This window comes from Leuresthes tenuis, unplaced genomic scaffold (assembly GCF_036924035.1).
Source record: "Leuresthes tenuis unplaced genomic scaffold, fLeuTen1.0.hap1 SCAF_23, whole genome shotgun sequence".
In the NCBI taxonomy this organism is placed as follows: Eukaryota; Metazoa; Chordata; class Actinopteri; order Atheriniformes; family Atherinopsidae; genus Leuresthes; species Leuresthes tenuis.
This window is the reverse complement of record NW_027325377.1, coordinates 22,161,321-22,183,174: the sequence shown is the minus strand read 5'-3', so window position 1 is coordinate 22,183,174 and position 21,854 is coordinate 22,161,321. Positions and strand designations below refer to the sequence as shown.

General features: G+C 37.7%; 2 protein-coding genes across 2 annotated transcripts; one reads left to right on the top strand and one right to left on the bottom strand.

Moving 5' to 3' along the window:
- Positions 1 to 6,069: 6,069 nt before the first annotated feature.
- Positions 6,070 to 15,203, bottom strand: LOC140283191 (tetraspanin-8-like). The gene is made up of 9 exons (XM_072377902.1): positions 15,012 to 15,203; positions 13,587 to 13,652; positions 13,104 to 13,217; positions 12,909 to 12,983; positions 12,724 to 12,822; positions 11,185 to 11,271; positions 10,388 to 10,447; positions 9,032 to 9,115; positions 6,070 to 8,899 (listed from the first exon to the last, which is right to left on the bottom strand). Exons 1-9 carry the CDS (start codon positions 15,090 to 15,092, stop codon positions 8,795 to 8,797), a joined length of 771 nt encoding a protein of 256 aa, XP_072234003.1. The 5' UTR covers positions 15,093 to 15,203; the 3' UTR covers positions 6,070 to 8,794.
- Positions 15,204 to 16,767: 1,564 nt separating this feature from the next.
- On the top strand, positions 16,768 to 20,948 carry LOC140283123 (ras-related protein Rab-19-like). The gene is made up of 4 exons (XM_072377799.1): positions 16,768 to 17,387; positions 19,470 to 19,653; positions 20,274 to 20,377; positions 20,453 to 20,948. Exons 1-4 carry the CDS (start codon positions 17,193 to 17,195, stop codon positions 20,633 to 20,635), a joined length of 666 nt encoding a protein of 221 aa, XP_072233900.1. The 5' UTR covers positions 16,768 to 17,192; the 3' UTR covers positions 20,636 to 20,948.
- Positions 20,949 to 21,854: the final 906 nt, after the last annotated feature.

The following is a 21,854-nucleotide window of genomic DNA, read 5'->3' as shown; positions in this document are numbered from 1 at the left end:
TTTTTCGCTCAGATGTGCAAGTCTCTGGCTAGTGAAGCGTGAAGATTCTGGGTCTGGGTTGTAACCTACTTTGTGGGTTGTAAGACTTTGAGAGTTTAGTGTTGTGTTTTAACTCCAATTTCCATCCAGCCTTTGACTAGCGTGCCATCACTGTCATTTGCGTCATAGCCCCACATAGTGTGGTGACAGTTAAAGTCTCACAATATCATAACAGCAAAGATCTTTCTGTTTTTAAGTGGTAGGTCGGGTCATATGTCGCTGACATCCAGCTGGGGCTTTGCAGCTACGGCTGATCCATACTTTGGACGACAGCTTTCAGCTACCTGTTTTATGTCTTGTAATTTTGTCTTGCTCATTGGACCCAAGAGGGTCTCCTGCATACAGATGATGTCAGATCAATTGCAGTGGCTAACTAGCACATCAGCATTTGTTGCATTGTATCCTTCAACGTTAAAGTATTTTTCTATTCTGTTCTACTAACATTGGTATCATAGTCTCTTGTGTGACCAATGTATTTTTCTATAGTATAAATTAGCAAATCTAGATTTGGAGGTGTAGTCAGGATTATATTTGCTAATATTGAGAATATTTGCTAATATAATATTAGCTAATATAATATTCTCCTAATATATATATATATATATATATATATATACATATATAAATTTATGTACCAGTTTATATATTTATTTCTAATTTTCTGCTGTTACTTCCCTCTCAGTTGAAGTGTTGTGGACTGAGTAACGGTTACATGGATTGGAATAGCATCCCAGAATCCTGTGTGTGTCATGAACAGTCCACTAATCCTTGTGTAAGTGTGACAGTTTCATACTATTGTGTACTCACTAATGTACAGTGTAATATCCATCATCAAAAGTATTTGCCCCCCTGCGGTAAAAAAAGAAAATCACCAGAGCTTGATGCTGCTACCACCACGCTTCAGCTTGGCAATGGTGAGGTTATGGATTTGCACCGAATGCGTCATTTTTCTTAATGGCCAAATTATTTAATTTCTGTCAAATGTACCTTCTTGGACAAATTTTGGGACTCTCCAATGCATTTGGGCAAATTCCAAATATGTTTTTTTCTTTGTGAATAGACAATTTTCCTGAAAGCTCACCTTTCTGTTGTGTATTGCTGCTCTGCATCTCCTCTTGCCTGGTCCATAATATTAGTGATTCTGCTCTTTCTTGGTAGCTTGTTATGGTGTCATATTGACTCTATATTTTATGTTTTTTTATTTTTGACTTTAAACAACGGATTTAATGGTGCTCTGAGGGACATTCAGAGTATTTGATATTTTTCGTGATACTTTCACCATAACTTTTTCTCTGACCGGTTTCGAGAGCCCTCTTGCTCTTCATTGTGCTGCTTGCTTGGCAATTCAACTTATTCACAGACTCCAAGTGAAGACATTTTACATTTTGCATATGATCCCATTTGACTCCTACACTTTACATCACTTTGAATAATCAAATATGTACACCTTCAATATACAGTGTGCATTACTCGTTGAAAGAGTACATTTCATTGGGGTAGTCTTGAGGAGTAGGTTTCACACTGTCTGGAAGTGGCAGTCACAACATTTGTCATGCTTGGTGACAGTTGTATCTTTACAACTTATCGAGCCTCTGACCAGTGATCCCACATCTAATTCCACGGTCATGAAAAAAAATTTAACAAGCCTAAAGACCAAAGATCATCACCACAACACAATGCGTTCAAAATCAATGCCTGAATAAAAATCTGTCACTGCACCTGCATCATGAGCTGATGTATCCTCCTACTACTGTCAGGAAAAGTAATTGGTGGTTCCTTTCTGTCTACAACTTAGCCTCCATGGTGACTATTTAGGTTGAGGCACCTTGGCACACCTTTCCACATTTGAAGAGTTTTGGATACTCCATCCAAGTGTTAAGTCTATTGCATGTAGCCATCCCTGTTAGTCTACTAAAGTACTATAAACCGGAACATTAGGTAAGATCTGAGACCCTACGGGTCTTGTCTAATTTATTAAAACATTTGTACCTGTTACAATGAAACAGTCATTCAGCTGATGACCCATTCATAATGATCCATATTTATTCTAGGTGGCTGCTCCCAGAGACAGTGACCTATTTGTGGACAGTAACCAGACTGTAATGATTTATGCCAAGGTAATAATTCTCATCAAAGTACTGCATTAACATGTACTTGTTTAAATGATGTAAGCTATAGTTATATTCTGAGTCAAAGAATGTGCTGAATTTTCTGAAATACCAATTATAAAATTACAAATAAAAGCTGCAAATTCCTCCTAAAGATGTTGAATTATCTGTTTAGATGAGTTTTTCTTCAACACATTCTCAGATTTAAGGAAATCATCTCTTCTATTTTTTAACAAGACAGAATATTCATTAAGACCAAAACAAGAGGCTGTGACTTTTCTCTACTTTCTTCTTGCAGTTGCCTAAAAGAATGACATCGGTTTTCACCTAATTTGGCTTTTGTCTCCTTCTAATGAAGCTATGTTCTTCACATGCAACTCATTACAGCTTTTATGTCCTGTTATGAGCCTATGCTCCCAGTTCAATCATTTAGTTTTTAGTTATATATTTATATTTAGCAAGCTATGTGAAAAGTTGCACTGATTGATCTATTCTCCTGTTTCAGCCATGTATCCCATACTTGGTGGAGCAGGTTTCAGGTATCACAGAATTTGTGATGGTCATAATGTTGGGATTCACACCATTGTGGGTATGTATTGTGGGTGTGTCTTTATGACTGCATCACTCTGCATTTTTTATCGAGTATCTATACTTTCATTTGTACTTTTCCAGTCATATAGCTGATCTTCACAGCACACAAACAGTGCTTTTGGACATTTCAACTATAACTAAAAGCTGTTAAGAATTTAATTCCTGTAGATGTGGAAAGTTCCCAATAATAAAACAGTTTGAAATACGACTGTAGATTCCGCAAAATTTTCAAAATATTGCATATAAAATTGTAATAAAGGAACTTCAAAAATAGTACGTACTAGCTGTTACAGCCGTTCACTTTCTAAACAAGCTAAATACAGTTCTTACAAAGAATACAGTTTTTTTTCAACTTCTGCCCCATGTCTTAATAATATTGGCGCTGAATACAAATTTGCATGTGAAATAACATGAGATTAACAGGAAGTAAAATGTAGTGTCTGTTTCTCTTTCCTGCAGATATTGTTATTAGTGTTGTCCTTGATCATCTTGTATCAAATGAGACGGAAGAAGGAAACCCGTACAGTGGTCCACAGTAAAGAGGCAAAAGCAGACAACGGCGCTAACCTTGCAGAGGCTGCAAATAGTCATCTTGTATCAAATGAGTCAGAAGGAGGAAACCCCTACAGTGGTCTTCAGTGAAGAGGCAACTGCACACAACAGTGTTAACCTCACAGAGGCTTCAAGTGCAGTCTCTGACTGTGCTTGAAACTGATCTGTCTTATTTGTGTTCATATTTCAAGAAACTTACTATTTGCTCTACAAATTGAAATACTTGATTATTTATTACAATTACATTCAGTTCCATCCATCCACTGTATCCAGTGGGCATAAAAAAACAGTGTCTATTAATGAAATTGAACTCTATTGGGATTTTTACTGCTGAATCTTATTCAGCATCTTTTATTAATGATATCAGCCTGTTTGTCTGAATGTGTGTGTGACTGCATCGGGATAGTAGTGCCTGTTTTTTATGGTTTCTGTTGCATTTCACCACTAGCCTAATCAAAGAACTGTATAAAGTGGGTAAAACAAGTCCCACCTCGAGCAGTTAAGTCAAATATTTCATTGTTTGTTACAATGACATCTCTATCTTGCTTAAAGGTGTCATATTGAGGAAAATAATGTCCCAGTAAGAGTTAGCTAAAGATTGTGTATGTGCAGCACCCACTTTTCATCATTTCATTTTAAAAGCTTGGTCCAGTTCAACACTGGACTCGAAAATCAAGCTACAAAGAGGGATCAGAGCCTGAACTTCAGATAAGGAAAATGGAAGAATCTGGGAAATAATTTCTTATGACTTATTAATTAATTTATAGTTTCATTGCAGTTGCTCATGCTAATGACTTAGGTGATGAAGATGGTGACCAACTTCTGAGAAGAAGATTGACATTATTGTCATATTACTTTGTTAATTCAATGCTTTCCAGTTGAATGATTATGCTTTGCAATTCAGACAACCTGCAGCTGTGTGGATCAAGTGTGTTTTTAACCCACTGGTCCTCTCCTCCCTTGTTGCTACATTGTACCATTCTCAGTATGTTAACATTAAATTATCAGCATGTTTAGCAAAAATATGTAGTTATCCAAGTACAACTGTTTATTGACAATAATATTTAAAAACTGTTTAACAGCATTAATTAATGGTAGCTGATGACCTCACCAAATGGGCGAGGCTGAGCACTTGCTAAGACTCCACCCTGGAAACGGACTGTTAAAAATAAGGGCTCAAAAGATGCTCTGTGCTTAAATCAAAAGGATACTGTGACCAAAACCTGCCTCATTCATCTCAATAGAACCTCGGAAAATTGTCAAATAGTTAAAAAGGGTATAATATGACAGCCACTTATAACTGAGCAACTATTCTTATAGTTGTTGCTGCTATTTTTTACATCAGTACTTGGCTTTTGAATGCATCTATGTTTTAAATTGATTATTTAAAAAAGTATTGAAAGTGGTAAATAAAGGGTAGATTTTTGAGTATTGCTTTTATATTTAGGTGGCTCAGTGGTTAGAGTGGATCGTCCAATAACTGGAAGGTTGGAGGTTCAGTTCCCACTCAATAAAAGATTGGTGAAACTGACAGCTGGAGGGGTGTCAGTCCACCTCCTTGTCATGGCTGAGGTGCCCTTGAGCAAGGCAAGGCACCATATTGCCATTCACTGCGATTGTCTTGTGAATGGCTACACCCGCTCCAGTGTATGGCATCTGTCTCTATTTTGTGTGACTCTGTGTATGTGCATGTATGTCAACAGGTGCAAACCTGGATGGGTTAAAAGCAGAGGACAAATTTTGGGTTTGACTGTATGCATGACAATAAATCTGATCTTAATCTTAATTTTGTGATAATGTATTATTTTTAGGACCGAACAGTTTTAAGTAACTAGAAGTCCCATGTACAATATACAAGTAAGCCATAACCCCACAACCACCCCCTTAATTTTGAGGTGGTCTTCCTCATGCTGCTAAAGGAGCTCGGATAGTCAGGGCATGGACAAAGAACATCTGAGGGTATCTTGAAGTGCCTAATATGGGAATATAATTATGAGCAATAGGTCCTTTGGGCCTTGCTGGTTGTGAGGTGGGCTCTATGTGGATTTTGGCTTGTTTCCCACTGATGCCACCAAATCTCATCAGATATCATTCTGTTGGAGATAGGTGAACACCCCAGATTATCATGTACTTCAAGCCCTCCCAGAATAATTTTTGCAGGGCCCACTGCTGTTATCATATTCGGGGTGAAGTACCATCTATGTGAATGCCAAGGGATGCAGGGTTTCCCAGCAGAATGTTGCATTGTAACAAGAAAAACAGTGTGACTCACTGTAGCTATCAACAGTCTTAATGTTGTGGTTGATTGGTGCTTGCATTGCAATGGAAATCTAAAGTTACAAATAGGACAACTTGAGGAAAGGCACAGACACAGAACATAAAGTATTCTTCTCGATCTCATTCTGAAACTGAGACAAATTTATTTTAGTAGGTAAAACAATGCCATTAAAATATACATGAATATTTATACTATAGATAGAGGAGGAGAAGAAGCTACTATTATCTACCACAACTATGATCAACAATTATTTTTGGCTCTATAGATAAGAGATGCTGGAGTTGAATTTAGTCTTTGTCTCTACCACCTGGTTAGAGAAAGGCTTGAAAAACACTTCTACCTCTTCCTCAAGAGAACTTTAAATTGGAAAGTAACTAACCCTGATATTTTGTATAACAAAGGTCTCCAAGTGAAGCGCCAGAAAATGGCACCATTACAACTGATGAAGAACACAAAGTTTCTACACTTTAAGAGGCAACTTCAAAAAGAAATTAAAACACGAAAGAAGAATCACATTTTTATTCCTGCTATTTACAAAATATTACATGTTCACCCCATAAATAATAATAATAAAAAAACAATATGTGACAGAAATAAAAACACCATACTTTGCAAGAACATACTGTATATCAGGCATTAATGGTTAAAGTGCACAAGTAGACATTGGATCTGCTGTTCCAGATGAAATTCATTTGACAATATATGCGTCAAGGAGAGATCTCAACTGCAGGCAGTTCATGCAGCAAGTCATAATAGAAGTGGTGTGGCATAAAGGCTTCTTTGGTGAGAGTGGCATCAGCTGGAGCATTACAGTCTCTGCAAGAATATTGATGATTCATTTTCCAACAGGAGCCTCTCCCGACCTCTTTGCAGTGGCCAATATTTTTCCAAAACGGTCAAATCAAACTAAATGATGGTCTTTACTGCATGTCTACTGAATGTGCAACAAAAACAACGCCCCTTTTTTCCACCAAGGGGAAATTATGCATACTGTTCACTTATTAACTGTGCTTTAAGAAAAACTGAGCGCATGACATTTTGAAATATACAATGTGCATAACAAGGAATTAAGACATTCTCTTGTCACAATGAGATGTGACTCATTCCTTTGTCTAACCTGATTTATAACCTAGAACATACATTGCTTAATAAATGGTTATATTTCAACAGAAGCACTCTGTAAACACTGTTTAAGAAAGGTGCTACATAAATGTTAATATTTTTCAAAGGTTATTTGTTGCTCTAAAGCTGAAAATTCAGCATGTGCTTAGGACGAAATGCTTAGCTAAAACTCAGGAATTGATGAACTTCAAGTTTCCCTGGGAAGGAAATTTTGGAACGAAACACCAAAATAACAAATGTGGATACAAGTACGAGATTTCTGGTATCATATGTAGAACCAACAATTCCAAAAAAACTAGGACGGTACCCCATTCTTTTGAAGTTTTGTTTTTTTCCCTCTTTACACTGCGTTCCGACCTTTTTGGTATTGTATAATTGACCAGTCGTGTTTGAGAAGGCTTTGGTTTGATGTGTGTAAACATCATGTAGAGGGCAGAATCTTGAGACCACTAACTACAATGATTAAGCTCTTATTTGGACATTTTCACTGCATCTACACTCAAACAATGACTGGCACATGGAACAAGAAGTTATCACTTATCTGGCTATCTGCAGCCTAGCCTGACACAAGATGCCCAGAAGTATAAGCTAATGCCCATATGGGGATAGTCATTAAACTATAGCAGATGGATTTCCAGATCCAAACAGATCATGTAACATATGCAGATGTAACATAATGCATATAAATTGAATGAGGAGATTGGACAAGAAAACACAGCACTGTAAGCAGCAATGAGGGGGCCAAGCATTTTATCAGGGCACAGATATGTTGGCAATGGGTTAAAAACATGGTCATTAGTGACAAGAAAAAGGGATTTTGCTTACTACGGCGCCTACGAAAGGGGTTCCATACACTTATGTTAGCTGTCAGCATGTGTGACTTTTGGTGACTTATGACCTCACTTCCTGTTTGGTGGCTATTTCAATCAACTGTGAACATGTGCTCTACACATACATGATTTTTCTACAACACCATTATTTTTGGCCAAACATACAGACGATAACAAATTAATCATTGGAAGAAAAAAACATTTTTGGTGTCTTTTTTTGGTAAGGAAATTACACCTAAAATAGAGGGCATTTAAGAACATTTTCAAAAGTGAACCTGCATTCCATTATGTTTTGATTTTATCAGCTGATATCACATCACAATATCACTATAAGTCTATCCTCAACACAACATTGATAGTTTATTATCATGATTATCATCAATAATGGAATTGACACTGATATAAATGCAATATCAGTAAAATCCAATATGGCAGTTGCATCACTTAGGTTGATATTAGTTAATTTATTGTCTTGGCTTTGAACCTTTTAAAGTTATGTCAAATATGAAATGCATGTTGTAAGAAAACAGATCAACGCATTTTTGCTTAATGTAGTGCCCCCTAGAGATAAAATGATGCAGAGTATTTTTTTGTGCTTTCTTAAATTAGAGTGTGACGGTCTCGTCAAATAGTGCTTTCATGAAATTCAGTTTCCTCAACTAACTAATCCTCAACTACTATGACCAAAACTGATGTCTGATTAATCCAAGGACTAGAATGGGAGCTCATTTTTGATTATCAAAAAATTATGTGAATGACTGAACCTCAAACCTCGACCCACTGTCTTTCCTCTCAAAATGCTTTAGCATTCAGCCCTGTAACACAAGATAGCGCAGATAAAAAAGGAAACATATATATATATATAAAAAGAAAAACATATTAAGTAGCTTCCCTGCTTGGCCCCCAATAAAAGGATCTCAGAAAAAGTACCGGGTACTCATAGAAAACAAATTATTTGGCAAAACATTTACCAGGAGCACAATTTCAGATGTGAGAAAAGCATGTGAAATAGTGATTATTATTTAAAGACTGGTAAATTTCATTAAATTGCTTAATTTTACAGCAATAAGGCTCCATAGATTAATTTGACATGGATTTATGCATGTAGATTACTTATAAACATCAGTTACATGCATTAACATGTAGAAAATCATAACATGTATTGCTACAGGACAACATAGTCAGGTTATAGTATACAGCATTATGTGCAAATTCAAACCAGGTATGCTTGATAGTAATGTCAAGAGTATATTAAAACCTAATCTAATTTAGTACTAGAAAGCACCAGGAACATATCTGTTTGACTGGAGAAGAGCCAGGAACTCCTGTTTCCTTTTTATCTGGCCCATCAGCTTGACACTCATGACGAGTAAAACAATCTGGGAATGGAAGCAGAGAACAGAATAAGATGAATAATTCAACATGTAAGGCATCAACTACCTGTGCTGTGCTATTTAGGAAAGAGTTAGTATTTAAATGCATATCATAAATGTAAAAAAACAAACGCATACCCAAAACACTCCACTTCCAAACTGTATACCCATCACCAAGGAGAATGCCAACTTCAGCTCGGAAACATAAATCGGTAGGCAAGGCTGAGGAAAAACAGAGTGCAGGTACAAAGAGGTTTAAACAGCTAATTGATCTGGGGATGTGGTTCATTTAGCCTTCCTCTGTGTCAGATTACACTTACTAAAGTACACTCAGTGGCCATTATTAATTACACCTGTCCAGTTGCTTGCTGAAGCAAACAGACAATGCTAAAACTCAAATGACAGTCTGTTACAACAAAGGTGTCAATGAATAACATGTCAAAGCTTGTCAGAGATGGAGTGTGGTAGGCTCCACTACTGTCAACCAGAACAGGAAACTAAGGCCACGGTGCTCTAAAATCAGGTTTCCTGAACATTTTCCTCCATCCTTTTCTAGATTCTATTTTTTTTGTTTGTTTGTTTATTTCAGCAACATCAAGACCCCCCTAATTCATCCTCTGCTCTTATGCTGCATTCTCCTGAATGGACAGCAGAGGGAGACACCTCTGGTTGCAAAAGAATGGCAGATAGTATTTTCTGGGAAACATCACAGTTTCTCCCTATTTGTTACCCTAATGGGTTTCTGTTCCTAGTCACTGCTTTCAAGTCTTTTTCTGAAATAAGCATAATGCTAACATAATGACATAAAACTATGGTTTCATTCACAATAAAAATAGACAGAGCAGGTGATGCTTTAGGACTAAGCAATCTTGTGACTGACAGTGGACTAACATGTAGTCAGTTGTCCTCACCTATACACCTATATGTGCCACGTAAACTCTAGGCTTCAAATTGGTGGCTAAACCAGGAGGTGACCTCATGATTTCTACATCCATCTTTTGTCTATACTGTCTATATTATCTATGGGGTATTATTGCTGGGATCCATACTTTTGTCACCACTGTCTGCCCATTTCCTAATGGCTACATTTAACATCATAACACACCGTGTCACAAAGCTTGAGTCATCTAAAACTGCTTTTTTTAAAACATGACAATAGAATCAGTCACCAGCACTTATGGGTTGTGATGAAAAGGGGAACATTGTTTCAACCCATAAATCTGCAGTAGCACTGCATCAAGGACCAAATGTTTCCATATTCCAGCTGTTCAATCTTTGCCACGAAGAATTCGGGAAGCTTTAAGTGCAAGGTCTAATCATAGAACTTAAAAGGTATATCTAAGAAAGGCTGATGAGAGAATATCTCAAATAAACTGTGAAACTGGGTGACTCAAAAAAGCAGGAATTATCTTCTTGTAAGGGCTGAAATGACCACAACCACTGCAAAAGTGGAAACTGTGAGAAAAATGCAAACAGTATTAAGATCTGTTTTACCTCTCGATAAACATACTGGTTCTTCGGTGCCCCAAGTGTTGCGCTGCCCCTTAGGCGAATCTGCCAAAAAGTGCAAAACCCAATTACATAATATAATATGACAAAATTAATACAAATTCAAATAAAGTTTATTTCATATCCCTGTTCACATTACTTCTGATACCATATTAGTAACTTTGTTTGTGTAATCAGCAGCCGCATTAACATCTATTACTCCAGAGCTACTTCACAGTTCAGCTTACTTGTTCTTTGTTTTCATGCTGGTATTATTTATAGGCCAAACAGTCTGCCATAGCTCTCAGATAAAGCCAGATTAAATTTCAGTCCACTTGTTTTCATGTGGAAAATTTTATTTTTAGCTGCAACCAAATCTTCTCATCTCTAGTGCAGTACTCTGGAGCACATAAATGTCCCGCTTGGTATGTGGATAACTGCACTGTCTTCCTTTGTTTATATCACATGCCGTCATTTGAGCCATTTATTCATGTCATTGGTAATTTTATATTGATTTATTTGCGTTTTTTCAGGCTCATCGCTTTTGTTTATTAAATTGTATTATTGTTGTACTGGGACACAAAATAGACCTGTCTTGAATCTGTGATATTCAGATTTTCATCTCAAGGTTTCTGCATTTAAATTAGCAACCAAATGAAGAAAAAAGTGATGGAAAGTTAAATCTAAATAAATAATAATATTCAGTGTGTGTGTGTCTTGATGACTGAAAGACAGTGTGTGGTTAAAGACCAGAAATCTTGATAGTGATGCTACACAGTGTTAATATAAGATTAAAAACTTACGCATTTTCCTGGATAATTACAGTTACAGGAGGGAGGGATGGAGGAGCCCCAGTCCTTGTAGCCATCAATAAGACCACAGCATTCAAACTGTAGATGAGACAAACACACACACACACACACATATATAGGGCAAGTTAAAGGTAATCTAACAGAGGCTTACCATATCAATTTACAACATGCATAACATCTATGGATCTCTTCATAAGTTTAAAAATAATTTTTTCCAGTGTCACGAACACATCAGGTAGCATGTATTTCTGATCTTTCCCACCATTTCTCAAATTCTATTTATAAATTCTACATTATTACCATTATGCCGTTTCTGTGTGTCCCCTTGCTGGATGAAGCTGGCTTTCAAAAAAAACACCCTTTGACCAACGAATAGGGTCATTGCCAAGTGCCATGAAATGTCAGCTTTTACTGTTAGTTTATTTGATTATTTGATTATATTTTATTATATTTTAAAATAACACATGGGCAGCTGTTTCTTGTTATCCTTCTAACTATGCTGTATTTGGGCTCCTTTCTGTCTGACACCAAAGAGTGGGAGTCAACATCTTTCTGCCTTGAGTTGTCTAAGTATACTCCTTAGTTAGCAAGCAGCCCATGTGTAGCCAGGTGAGAAAGACACATGGAGCAAATAGCTTAGATATCCTTGTTTCAGAGCCATCGTTTTAAACCAACTAAATTTGACATGTGACACAGCTGCATTAGTTGTCCATCGTTTTCTTACAGCCTAAAGTTATGTATTTCATAACATCTGCCCAATGAGCTGATTAATAACAGTGTCTATGCCAATATATTACTTCTAAATTCAGTTTGCAATACGACATGCTCTTTTTACATGTCACAGGTGATGAAAACATCTCTACAAAAGATGTGGCCTCCTCTGCCAAGCAACTTCTCTCCTCAAGGTTCATTATAGAACATGGATTATACTTCAAGATGATAAACTGTAAAGAGCAGGAGGAAACATAAAATGAAGATGCTTTTCAATACTAACTTCTGCTTCCTCGTGTTTCCTCTCCTCCAGAAATCCAGTAAAAATTTGCTGATTTTCAAGTCCTTTAAATGAACATCGAGGAGAAGCTTCTGGAGGAGCTCAGAATAACAGAACATAGATGTTTCCTGGTGGAAATCTTTTATCATGTGGCATGATGGAAATTCTTTGCCCCTGACATGTATCATACATTTTAATGTCACTTAAAAACAATGTTATGGATTCAAAGATTTTTCATTCACCAGCTTTGATTCCTTCATCCTTGCACCTCTTTTTCTTTTTTGTCTTAAAAGAACTGACCAGCATATGATGGAACATCTAACAGTAAAGAGATAGTGTCTTGACAAAGTAAAATGTCGAAACAATCTATCTATTAGGACAAATTTAAAGACATTAACTCCTTGAGACATCATACATTACAATGGTATATCAGTTCCTCCTAATTAGGGGTGTTCATTTGAGTAATTTAGCTTTAGGTCCACTGTACTTTCTAAGAAAAAGGTAAAGACAGACTGAAATCATAAATAATAGCTGCTTACTTCTTCTTGAATACTGTACAGCAGTGTCCTGTTGGCTTTGCTAGTTCCACTGAGTGGCATCATTGCCAGCAGCTTGGACTCCTCACGAACAACACGTTTCTAAGGAGCGAGAAATCACACTGAGATCTGTTTTCATGTATCAAGACATTTTAAAGAAGTTTAAAGAAGACATCTGAGCAACATACCTCGTAAACGTCTTGGTAACTTAGTGCTGTTCGAATGATTATTGTCTGACTGGCTGCTGCCATCCCGGCTGCATACTACACACACACGCATACACACAGAAAGATAAATTGCAGAACCAAAACAGGAATACAATAACACACAAAGTGAATAGAAGTAGAGACACATAAAGCAGTTTTTTTTTTGTTTTTTTTTACCAGAATCAAACACCATCTCTTTCCTTTGCAGGCTCCAAATACACCGAGTACCGACAGCAGCAGGCAGCCGACCTCTATGACATACATCATCACCACAGAAACGCTGGACACCATCTAAAGAGCAAAATTGTGCAGGTGTTAGATTGATACACTGAACTTGCAAAAGGCAGTTAATGCACTTTTTAGTGTCCCAAGATAGCATTGCTGCAAAGAGCTTAAAGGTTAAAGTTGGCTGCAGAACCTAGCGTATGAAGATAACTCACTGTCTTGGTCAAGGACACTTCAACAGGCACATGCTATCAAACATATGAAGCCTGGAATGCAGCTCTTCCGGAGAAAGACAATATAAAAATACACTGCTGTGGGCTCTCAGCCAATATTGATGGAAGTGAGCATTAATAATTCCTCAGCTGTCTTCCTTGAAGCTTGATAAAAGTTTACCTCCAGTAAACATGATCTACCTAAGAAACAGTGTTTTCTTACTTTGCCAGTTTGAATGAGGTCTCTGTGCCAAACTACAGTCATTCTCAGCATGAAGAAGCACAGCGCCTTAGAAGAAAGAGACACAAGCATTTATTAGGTGTTCAAACTAAAAAGAAATCACAGGGACTGAGTGTTTAAGGCTACAGATGAATGGAGTGAACAGTTTAGATACATTTGAAATTTTACAGCCCCAACAGGAAAAGCTGGGCTGATATGAAAAATATGTACCCGAAATATTAAAAGTTTTGTCTTGTTAACCTCATTTCATTTGTCAATCTTCTCTGGGCTTCTGGGATGGACCATCACATAAAGGAAACGTGCACTGTGGACAAACTAATCAGTATCCAGGATCTTTTTGGAGGAAACAGATGGTTTGGTGCTCTAGACCAATAACAAAAAGGACCATCCAGACTCTTGAATCAACAGCCAGGTTCTGTGATAGTTTGGGGTTTCCTTGGCAAAGCTCATTCACACCTTTGTGACGACAGCGCTTGTGAATAAATGTTCATTGAGATTTTAGAGCAGCATATGCTGGCTTACGGATGACATCTTTATCTGCACATATATCAAAAGGACCACATTCTTCACACATTACAAAGGCATGACTCAGGAAGAAGAGGGTGCAGGTTCTGGACTGGGCAACAGTCCCGACTCGTGTGATGATGAAATGTGATGACAACACATGAAATTACTTGTTTTTCTCAATGCCAGCACATCTTTTTTTTTTTTTTGCAAAAATAGATGTATATTAACCATCTAAATGAAGTTGAAAAAAGGAGACAAAACATTAAATGCTGTGAGTTCCTTATCTCTGGAACAAAATAAAAGACAGGCATCTCTGGATTTTTCTTTTTTTTCCTACCTAGTTACATTTTTACACACCATCCCAGAATTGTTCTTATCTGAGACTTCAAGTCACAAGGTGCAAATGTCTCGCCTCAAATGCTTTGTATGTGTGAACTTGTGGATGTCGCAACTTAAAGAATTCGGGCTTCATTTAGGTGTAAAAGGAAGGCAGTGGCACCCATTACAGAGCAGCACTGTAATCTAAGTCAAAACAAAACTAGGCCGTGATGTGTCACATCTGAGAGACACAACACACAGTAGATACTAACAAAAGGAAAATACTCCCAATATTCTTAAGGGTAATGGAAGAGGCACAGAACAAGATGAATTTATATATTTGATAAAGCCAGCAGAGATGTTCTTTGTTATCACTCCTTTGAGTACAGCATTGAAAGATAACAGCAAAAGAATTACAGTAAATATATTGCAATATAATTTCAAAGACTTATTTTGGCTGGTTGAAGACTGAAATGGGATTTTTTTTTGTTCAAATATCCGAAGCAAATCAAACAATTAACCATAGAAACCACACGGGCCTCTTCGGTTAAATTGCATTAGAACCTATTGGAATGTACGTACCATATGAACAGCGTTTGCAAAAATAAACGGCCTTTTCAGGCTCGTTTTATCCGCCACCACGACCACGGCGCTCTTCTGCATGATGCTGCGGATGCGTTTCCAGGGTTCAAAACGCCCTTTTAAATGTGGAAAATATCACATCAATAGACCTGCGGATGGAGCTCTAAGGACATCCACCGACTGGATCCGCACAGGACGTCATCGTGATGTGCTGGATGTTGAGTCTGTGGCGGCTTCATGTGCGCTCGGAAATGTTGGAATTCAGACGCACAGGAGCTCTGTTTACCTTTGCCATGATTAAAAGCAGTCACTCAGCAGCGGCAGATGAAGTACGGCTGTGTGATGGATTATAGAGCTAGAGCGACGCTGAAAAAACCCCACACCACGTTCAGAGCTTTAGAGATATAATCCCAAAAGGCATCATTTAACTAATGGGTTACAATGCTTTTAAGCTGGGATGCCTGTGAGCATATTACAAATGTTCAATAAAAAAAGATAGAAAAAGCAAGGAGTGAGACAATCCGAGAGGACATTCAAGTGTAGAGTATAAACTCTCAAAATATGAACATTTGCAAATGTTGTGACAATTCGCATTGTCTTCCCACAGCCTTTAATATAAAGCCGTCCTTCAGGCCTTCCCCATTTTATGTGTCTCTTTAATGAATTTGGGAACTCTTTCGTCATCTAAGCATCAGCTTTGGCAGGGCTTTCACATTCAAACCAAGCATTTGCTGACATATGAGTCATAATCCAACAACACTTGCTATTCCATGCTGTGATCTGCTGAAGCTCTTTGGTCTCCTGCTTTTTTCAAAGGATTTCACAGATGGACAGAATTTGAGTGAAATTCAAGCTGAGATCCCAAAGTTTTGAGAGATCCCAAAATGTGTCTTCAAATAAACTGTTATGGTGCAGCCATCATGTTTCTAATTTAGCTTGAATGAGGTATTAGTGATTGTTACAGTGGGGGAAACCACATTACACTTTACAATAGTTGAATAGTGTAGTTTTCTTTAATAGTTTGATGCAGTAAAATTATTATTATTTTACTGTGTCATTTCTGATGAGGCTCAAGTACTTTATGTACAGTATTTGAGTAAATGTACTTGTACATGTGACATGTGTTTAAGAATGCTAATTAAGTGAAAATACATGTCTGAAATAATCTATCTTTCTTTGAAAGGCATTATGAAAGTTGACAAGACAAAGTGAGTTCCTGTCAAACTGACTGCATTTCCCAGAATCCAACAGCAGGTACAGTATGAGGCTGGGCTACATACCGTGAACAGGTGGGGCGGGTTTCTATTGTTACCACAGGTGCTCTTAGGAGTGAAAGACTCAAGTCAGTAAGGACACGGAAAACTGATGAGAGAGGAGATGCAGAAATAAAGGGAGGGAGAAACTCAGGGGGAGGAAACACACGTGTGTGAGAGCAGCAGGTACCGTCCAGCAGATCATGGACATGCTCAGTTTCATTTTGAGGAAGTTGATTTTTTCTTTGATAAGCACAACCTGTGCATGAGGACTAAAAGGGTGGTATTCATGCTTTCTGTTGCTGTGGGTCATGAAGTGGGTCAACACCTGAGAAGGAGCTGAAAGGAGAAGCTGAACTGAAGCAGTTCTGTCCAGTTGAAAGAGCGCAAGAGGAGAGGGAAAGCCTAAACTGCCTGGGGACACAAGACAGCAGGACTGCAGAATTAGGCAGAAAATACCTTCTGTTTGCGATTTACACAATATGGAAATATGGATTTTCTGAATATGTGCATTATTGATTGTTCAAGTCTTAGGTCATTTAATTTTTTTTCAATGGTGTAAATGGATATCCTAGTGCTTTCTAACCAGAGTAAAGCTCAATTTTACACCCTTAACCTTACAACCCTAAACTGGTTTTACAGGCCATATATGGACTCATTTTAACTAGATCTATGTTGATGCTGGATATACAACCTGCTGAACAACTGTCGCTTGCACCACAGGAAGCAGCTCTGGAGCAAATTTTCAATTGTTTTGGAGAGGTTTGTCGCCTCATTGTACATCTGAGCCTTTAATCAACCTCAAGGATAATCCAGCATCTCTTGATCTCAAAGGTCAAACATTCCAAGTGATCTACATAGCCGCTATAAGAGGAATCATTTCCTCCATTCGCACAGAAAAAGACACACACTCCTCTGTACCTCTACCATGCAGGCACCAGGACCTGAACACGATGACTCTTTTGATTTCCTGTTTAAGATCATCCTTATTGGAGACTCTAACGTGGGGAAGACCTGCGTTGTCCAGAATTTCAAGTCTGGGGTTTTCTCAGAGAAACAGCAGAACACCATTGGTGTGGATTTCACTGTGCGAACTTTGGATATCGAAGGGAAGAAAGTGAAGGTTGGTCCTTAGTGTGGTGTATTTTTAATGTGTATATTTGTAGTGGACATAAACTTACAGGGTGCTAAGGTGCATGTTTTATATGTGTGCTGTAACTACATTCAACACTCTTAGCCTTCTTTTTTGTGGGTGTTTATTTGGTGTTGATTTTAGCAAACTCTGACTATCTATATCGCTTTTATTAGTTTGATAGTTTGATAGTTTGATCTATCATATATTACTTTTCCTGAGTTTAAATTTAGTTAAGAACTGTTTCTATACACTGCTGGAAAGTATTTGGCCATAGTGACAGTGATAAAGGCATTGTAAAGACAGTCAGCGTAGTATTAAAACCAAACCTGGCAGAAATATTCTCCAGTGTTCCCTGTTAGATTGATCCTTATCATGGGTGTTGTGGAGTCAGCTGGCTCTGATACTGACAACATGGCTGCAAGCCTTTGTGCAAATACAGTGAAAGAAATTGTGTTCAATTATCAGTTATATTTTGCCTAAATGGATAGACCAAGGGCTCTTTTTTCGAACACTTGGACTTCTGTCAGTTTGAGAGTACCCTAAGTGACACTAGTTGTCTGTTGGTTACGGTGACACTTCAACACGAAAACCAAAACAAGTCAGACGGGCTGCTCACACGACAAACCTGTCGTTCAGGTTCCTCTGCTTGAGCTTTTGTGTGGACAAAAATAGAACTACAAAATTACCTCTCTGTGCTGTCATTGAGCCAGGAGGAAGTTACTGTTTATGTAGATCATGATTTGTTGTGCATGCACAGGTCTGCAAACATATTTTGGAATTTCATGCTGTCAAAAAGTGTTTTTACGTCTATCACCAACAAACTGATTATGAGTTTGGCGTTCAGTATAAACAGTTAGCGATAAGGGCATCCAGAAAGGTAAAACAAAGACACTTTGAGTATTTTACCATTTTTATGTCTGTCACAACCACAGGGGAAAGTACAATCTGTCACTCAACACAAACACATGTACAGCAGCTGTTTTGTTTTGTGAATGAGATGACTAGACGGTAAACGTCTATGCAGGTTTTTTCTGTTCTTAATCATCAACTTTTTGATCTTATTGTCAACTAAACATTTTAAACAGGAGGAAACATTCCACCTATGTGCATCATAAAAACTTATGAATTAATACTCTTTCTCTCTTTCTGTTTCTCCATTTAACCAGGTTGTTTTTATCTATCTGCCAATCACAATCTGTAGCAATTCTACCTTGAGGCTAATGATTTATGTTACATGGGAACAGCTAAGATCTGGTGGTTCAAACGAGTTGCTATTATGACGGCTCACGTTTCAGTGTTTTCACCCAGCCCCAACAACTGTTTCTTACCTAAGGCTATATAACTGAGGTAGAAATTCATAGTAGATACAACTCTGTTTCTTACATCATACTATTTGTGCACAATGATTACATGTGTCTGAAAACTCCTTTTAATTATCATCTTTTCACTTCTGATCACATTAAGATTTTTAATCCAGTTTTACAAAAACACTGCTGAAGCTTTCAAATGTTACACATTGTGAACAAGCAGAGCTTATTGGTTCATTAAGTATTCCTTTGGAAATTATTTTCATTTCATACACATTGTACATAAAGAAGGAGTCAGCAGAAGATTGTAATGTAATGCTTGCGGTTTATACTCAGAAATGTCATAGATGAAATGTAAATCTGTGTGTTTACGAGCAGATATCTAAGTTTAACAGGCGAAGTCATGGTTCCAGCTGTGAACCCTGACAACAATTAGGGTGTGTAGGTGAGTCTGAGCTGGTTGCTACAACACCAGAAAGGTCTTCTAGATCCCCAGAGAGTATTCCACAGTGATAAGGATTTGTCAAAGGAATTTGTTGTGAAACAAACTGTCAAGTGTGTGTGAATTATCAAGCCTGTCATTTTGTCTATGTGCATATCAGCCATACGTTCAGTCATGTAAATATAATATATAAAGTTACCAAGTTGATACTAAGTGATATATTCAATATTGTTTCTCATAAAACTACAGCAAGTCCAATGCCCTTGATTCACCTGTTCTATTTTTAATGTTTGGGCTAATTTATTTGTCTGTTTGGTACAGATGCAGGTGTGGGACACGGCAGGTCAGGAGAGGTTTCGTACCATCACCCAAAGCTACTACCGCAGTGCTCATGGCGCCATGATCGCCTATGACATTACGCGGCACTCCACCTTTGACTCAGTGACCCACTGGATCAAAGAGGTGGAGCTATACGGAGCAGCAAATGTAGTTTTGGCACTCATAGGTGGGTGTGAACTGACATTTTATCAAATATGAATACAGTATATGTGAATGAAGGTGGACAAAACAGCAACATTTAAAAATGTAGTAAATGGAGAATGAAAATAGTAAATGGAAATGCAGCACAGTTTTTTTGTGTAAATTAGATAAAACTGGAAATTTATAAAGCATAGATTTAGCATATTCTTATCTGCCCTTTACCCCATAAGTGCATTACCATTATTGTAATAATACTCAGGTATAGCATGTTTTCTAAAAGTAATTTATGTGAAAAAAAGCTTTGAGATGTACGGCTGTATAGAGAAAAACAACAAAACACTACCCCAAAAAACTTCAAATCCATGTCATTTAATGTAATTTAAATGTTATCTTAAGTACCCCAGTGACCTCTTGATCAGTCACAAACATGAAATGCAAATCTGAGTTCAAATTTGGGTGGAATTTATTTAAAAAACAGACTAGCTGTGTGGTAAACAATGCAACGAAATGACTTCAAACACACATCTTTTAATATTTAACTTGAAATTATGTTTGAAGCATTGCCTGCAGTTCTAGATTGCATTATTTAATGTAAATTGCTGATGTGTACACATATCTCCCAACTTCCTGACTGTCTCCATTTAGGAAACAAATGTGACCTGGAGCAGGATAGACAAGTTCAGTTTCAGGAAGCCTGCAATCTGGCAGAGGAGAGAGGCATACTCGCTGCTTTAGAAACATCTGCAAAGGTAATATAAGGCATATTAGCACATTTGGAAAAAAAGTTGGATTAAATGATCATATAAAGCATTTTATCTGTTTAGGAGAGTCAGAATGTGGAAGAAGCCTTCATGTTGATGGCCAGAGAGCTGCTGTCTCGCAATGGCCTCCATATCCAGCAGGGGGACAGCGACAGCACACCACGAATCCTCCTCCGAGCCAATTCTCGACCAATCAATGACAACATAGCCGCCTGCACACCAACAGAGAAGAAGTCATGTTGCTGATACAGGGTGACTGACGGTGGAAATTAAGAGAAATTAAGAGAAGGATGAGGGCGAGGGTGAAGGACACTTTACTTCTCATGAATGTCGGGGAAGAGAAATGCAAGAGGAGAAAAAAAAACTATGTGGACATTGATTAGTGCCTGGAAGGCCTCAAGAACTGCAAATCTGTTTGTAGGCAGTGGTTAGAAAGTATTGGAAAATCTAAATTGTGTGCTTTTCTGTGACTTTCTCTATCTGGCAGAACTGTTGGTGAAACAAGTAAGGCCTATGATCAGTGTTTTGGGAAAAGTTACAGTAAAGTATGTTCTCCACATATCACTTGTATCCTGGAGCATTTTGACTCCAACTCAATGCCACATTATGTCATTAAGATATTTAGGGTCCCGTTGCAATGTCTGCTTTTAGGTTTGTGCAACTACAATTGATCTAGTTCTGATTTTTTTGTGTGTGTGTGTGTGTGAAGACTTAACTGAGATAAAAGATGCTGTGCAGAAAGACAAACACAAAACAGTTCCACATCTGGCACATCGTGTAGATGTTTGAGAAAATGCTGGTTTTATACTTCTGGAAAAGTAAAACTCTTGAGTATTTCACCCTTGTGGTGCCTCTCTTATGATCTTTGAATGTCTCCTGCTGAGCTGTGGATGAAGGTGGCCTGGAACATACAGGCCAAAACACTGTGAATTATACATTTTTGTTTTACTCTCTGTTGAGATGTAAGGATATCTTGATTTGCCATAAAAGGCTTTTGATACACTAAAGGTGTCACACACAGATTAGAGACTCATCAAGTGTCCTGAAAATATTAAAACTGCTTCATTACTCTGTGACAGGATCTCCTATAACTTTCATTAAGAGATCTCATGACTGAGTCACAGCAAATTCTATTATGAGTTTAAAGTTTTTCCAAAAGCTCGCTGAACTATTCCCTTGTGAACACTGGATGGCACTGTGTCACCACATATAATCCAAAACTGTAAATTGGCTATTCATCTTGTTGCATAAAAGAAACAAAAGTGATTCAAAGCATGAGTGAGCACACAAAGTAACCTTTAATAAGTTAACATGCAAGCTTGGAGACATGAAAATGACAAACCAGCCTTAAAGCAGAATTATGTCAACATCACTCCCTTTAGACTGAAGTGACAGGGCTCGCATGAAAGATATAATCTGTCTTTGTGTGCTGTGCCAAGTTGGCAACCCAAACTCAGACACCAAC

Bases quoted from the DNA above. Each gene is read 5' to 3' on its own strand.
- LOC140283191 (XM_072377902.1), bottom strand. From the start codon at position 15,092: ATGCAGAAGAGCGCCGTGGTCGTGGTGGCGGATAAAACGAGCCTGAAA. The intron at 12,823-12,908 runs GTATGTTGCTCA...CTCGCTCCTTAG, and splicing joins GTTACCAAGACGTTTACGAG to AAACGTGTTGTTCGTGAGGA. The intron at 11,272-12,723 runs GTAAGCAGCTAT...TCTCATCTACAG, and splicing joins TGTACAGTATTCAAGAAGAA to TTTGAATGCTGTGGTCTTAT.
- LOC140283123 (XM_072377799.1), top strand. From the start codon at position 17,193: ATGCAGGCACCAGGACCTGAACACGATGACTCTTTTGATTTCCTGTTT. The intron at 17,388-19,469 runs GTTGGTCCTTAG...TGTTTGGTACAG, and splicing joins TCGAAGGGAAGAAAGTGAAG to ATGCAGGTGTGGGACACGGC. The intron at 20,378-20,452 runs GTAATATAAGGC...TTATCTGTTTAG, and splicing joins CTTTAGAAACATCTGCAAAG to GAGAGTCAGAATGTGGAAGA.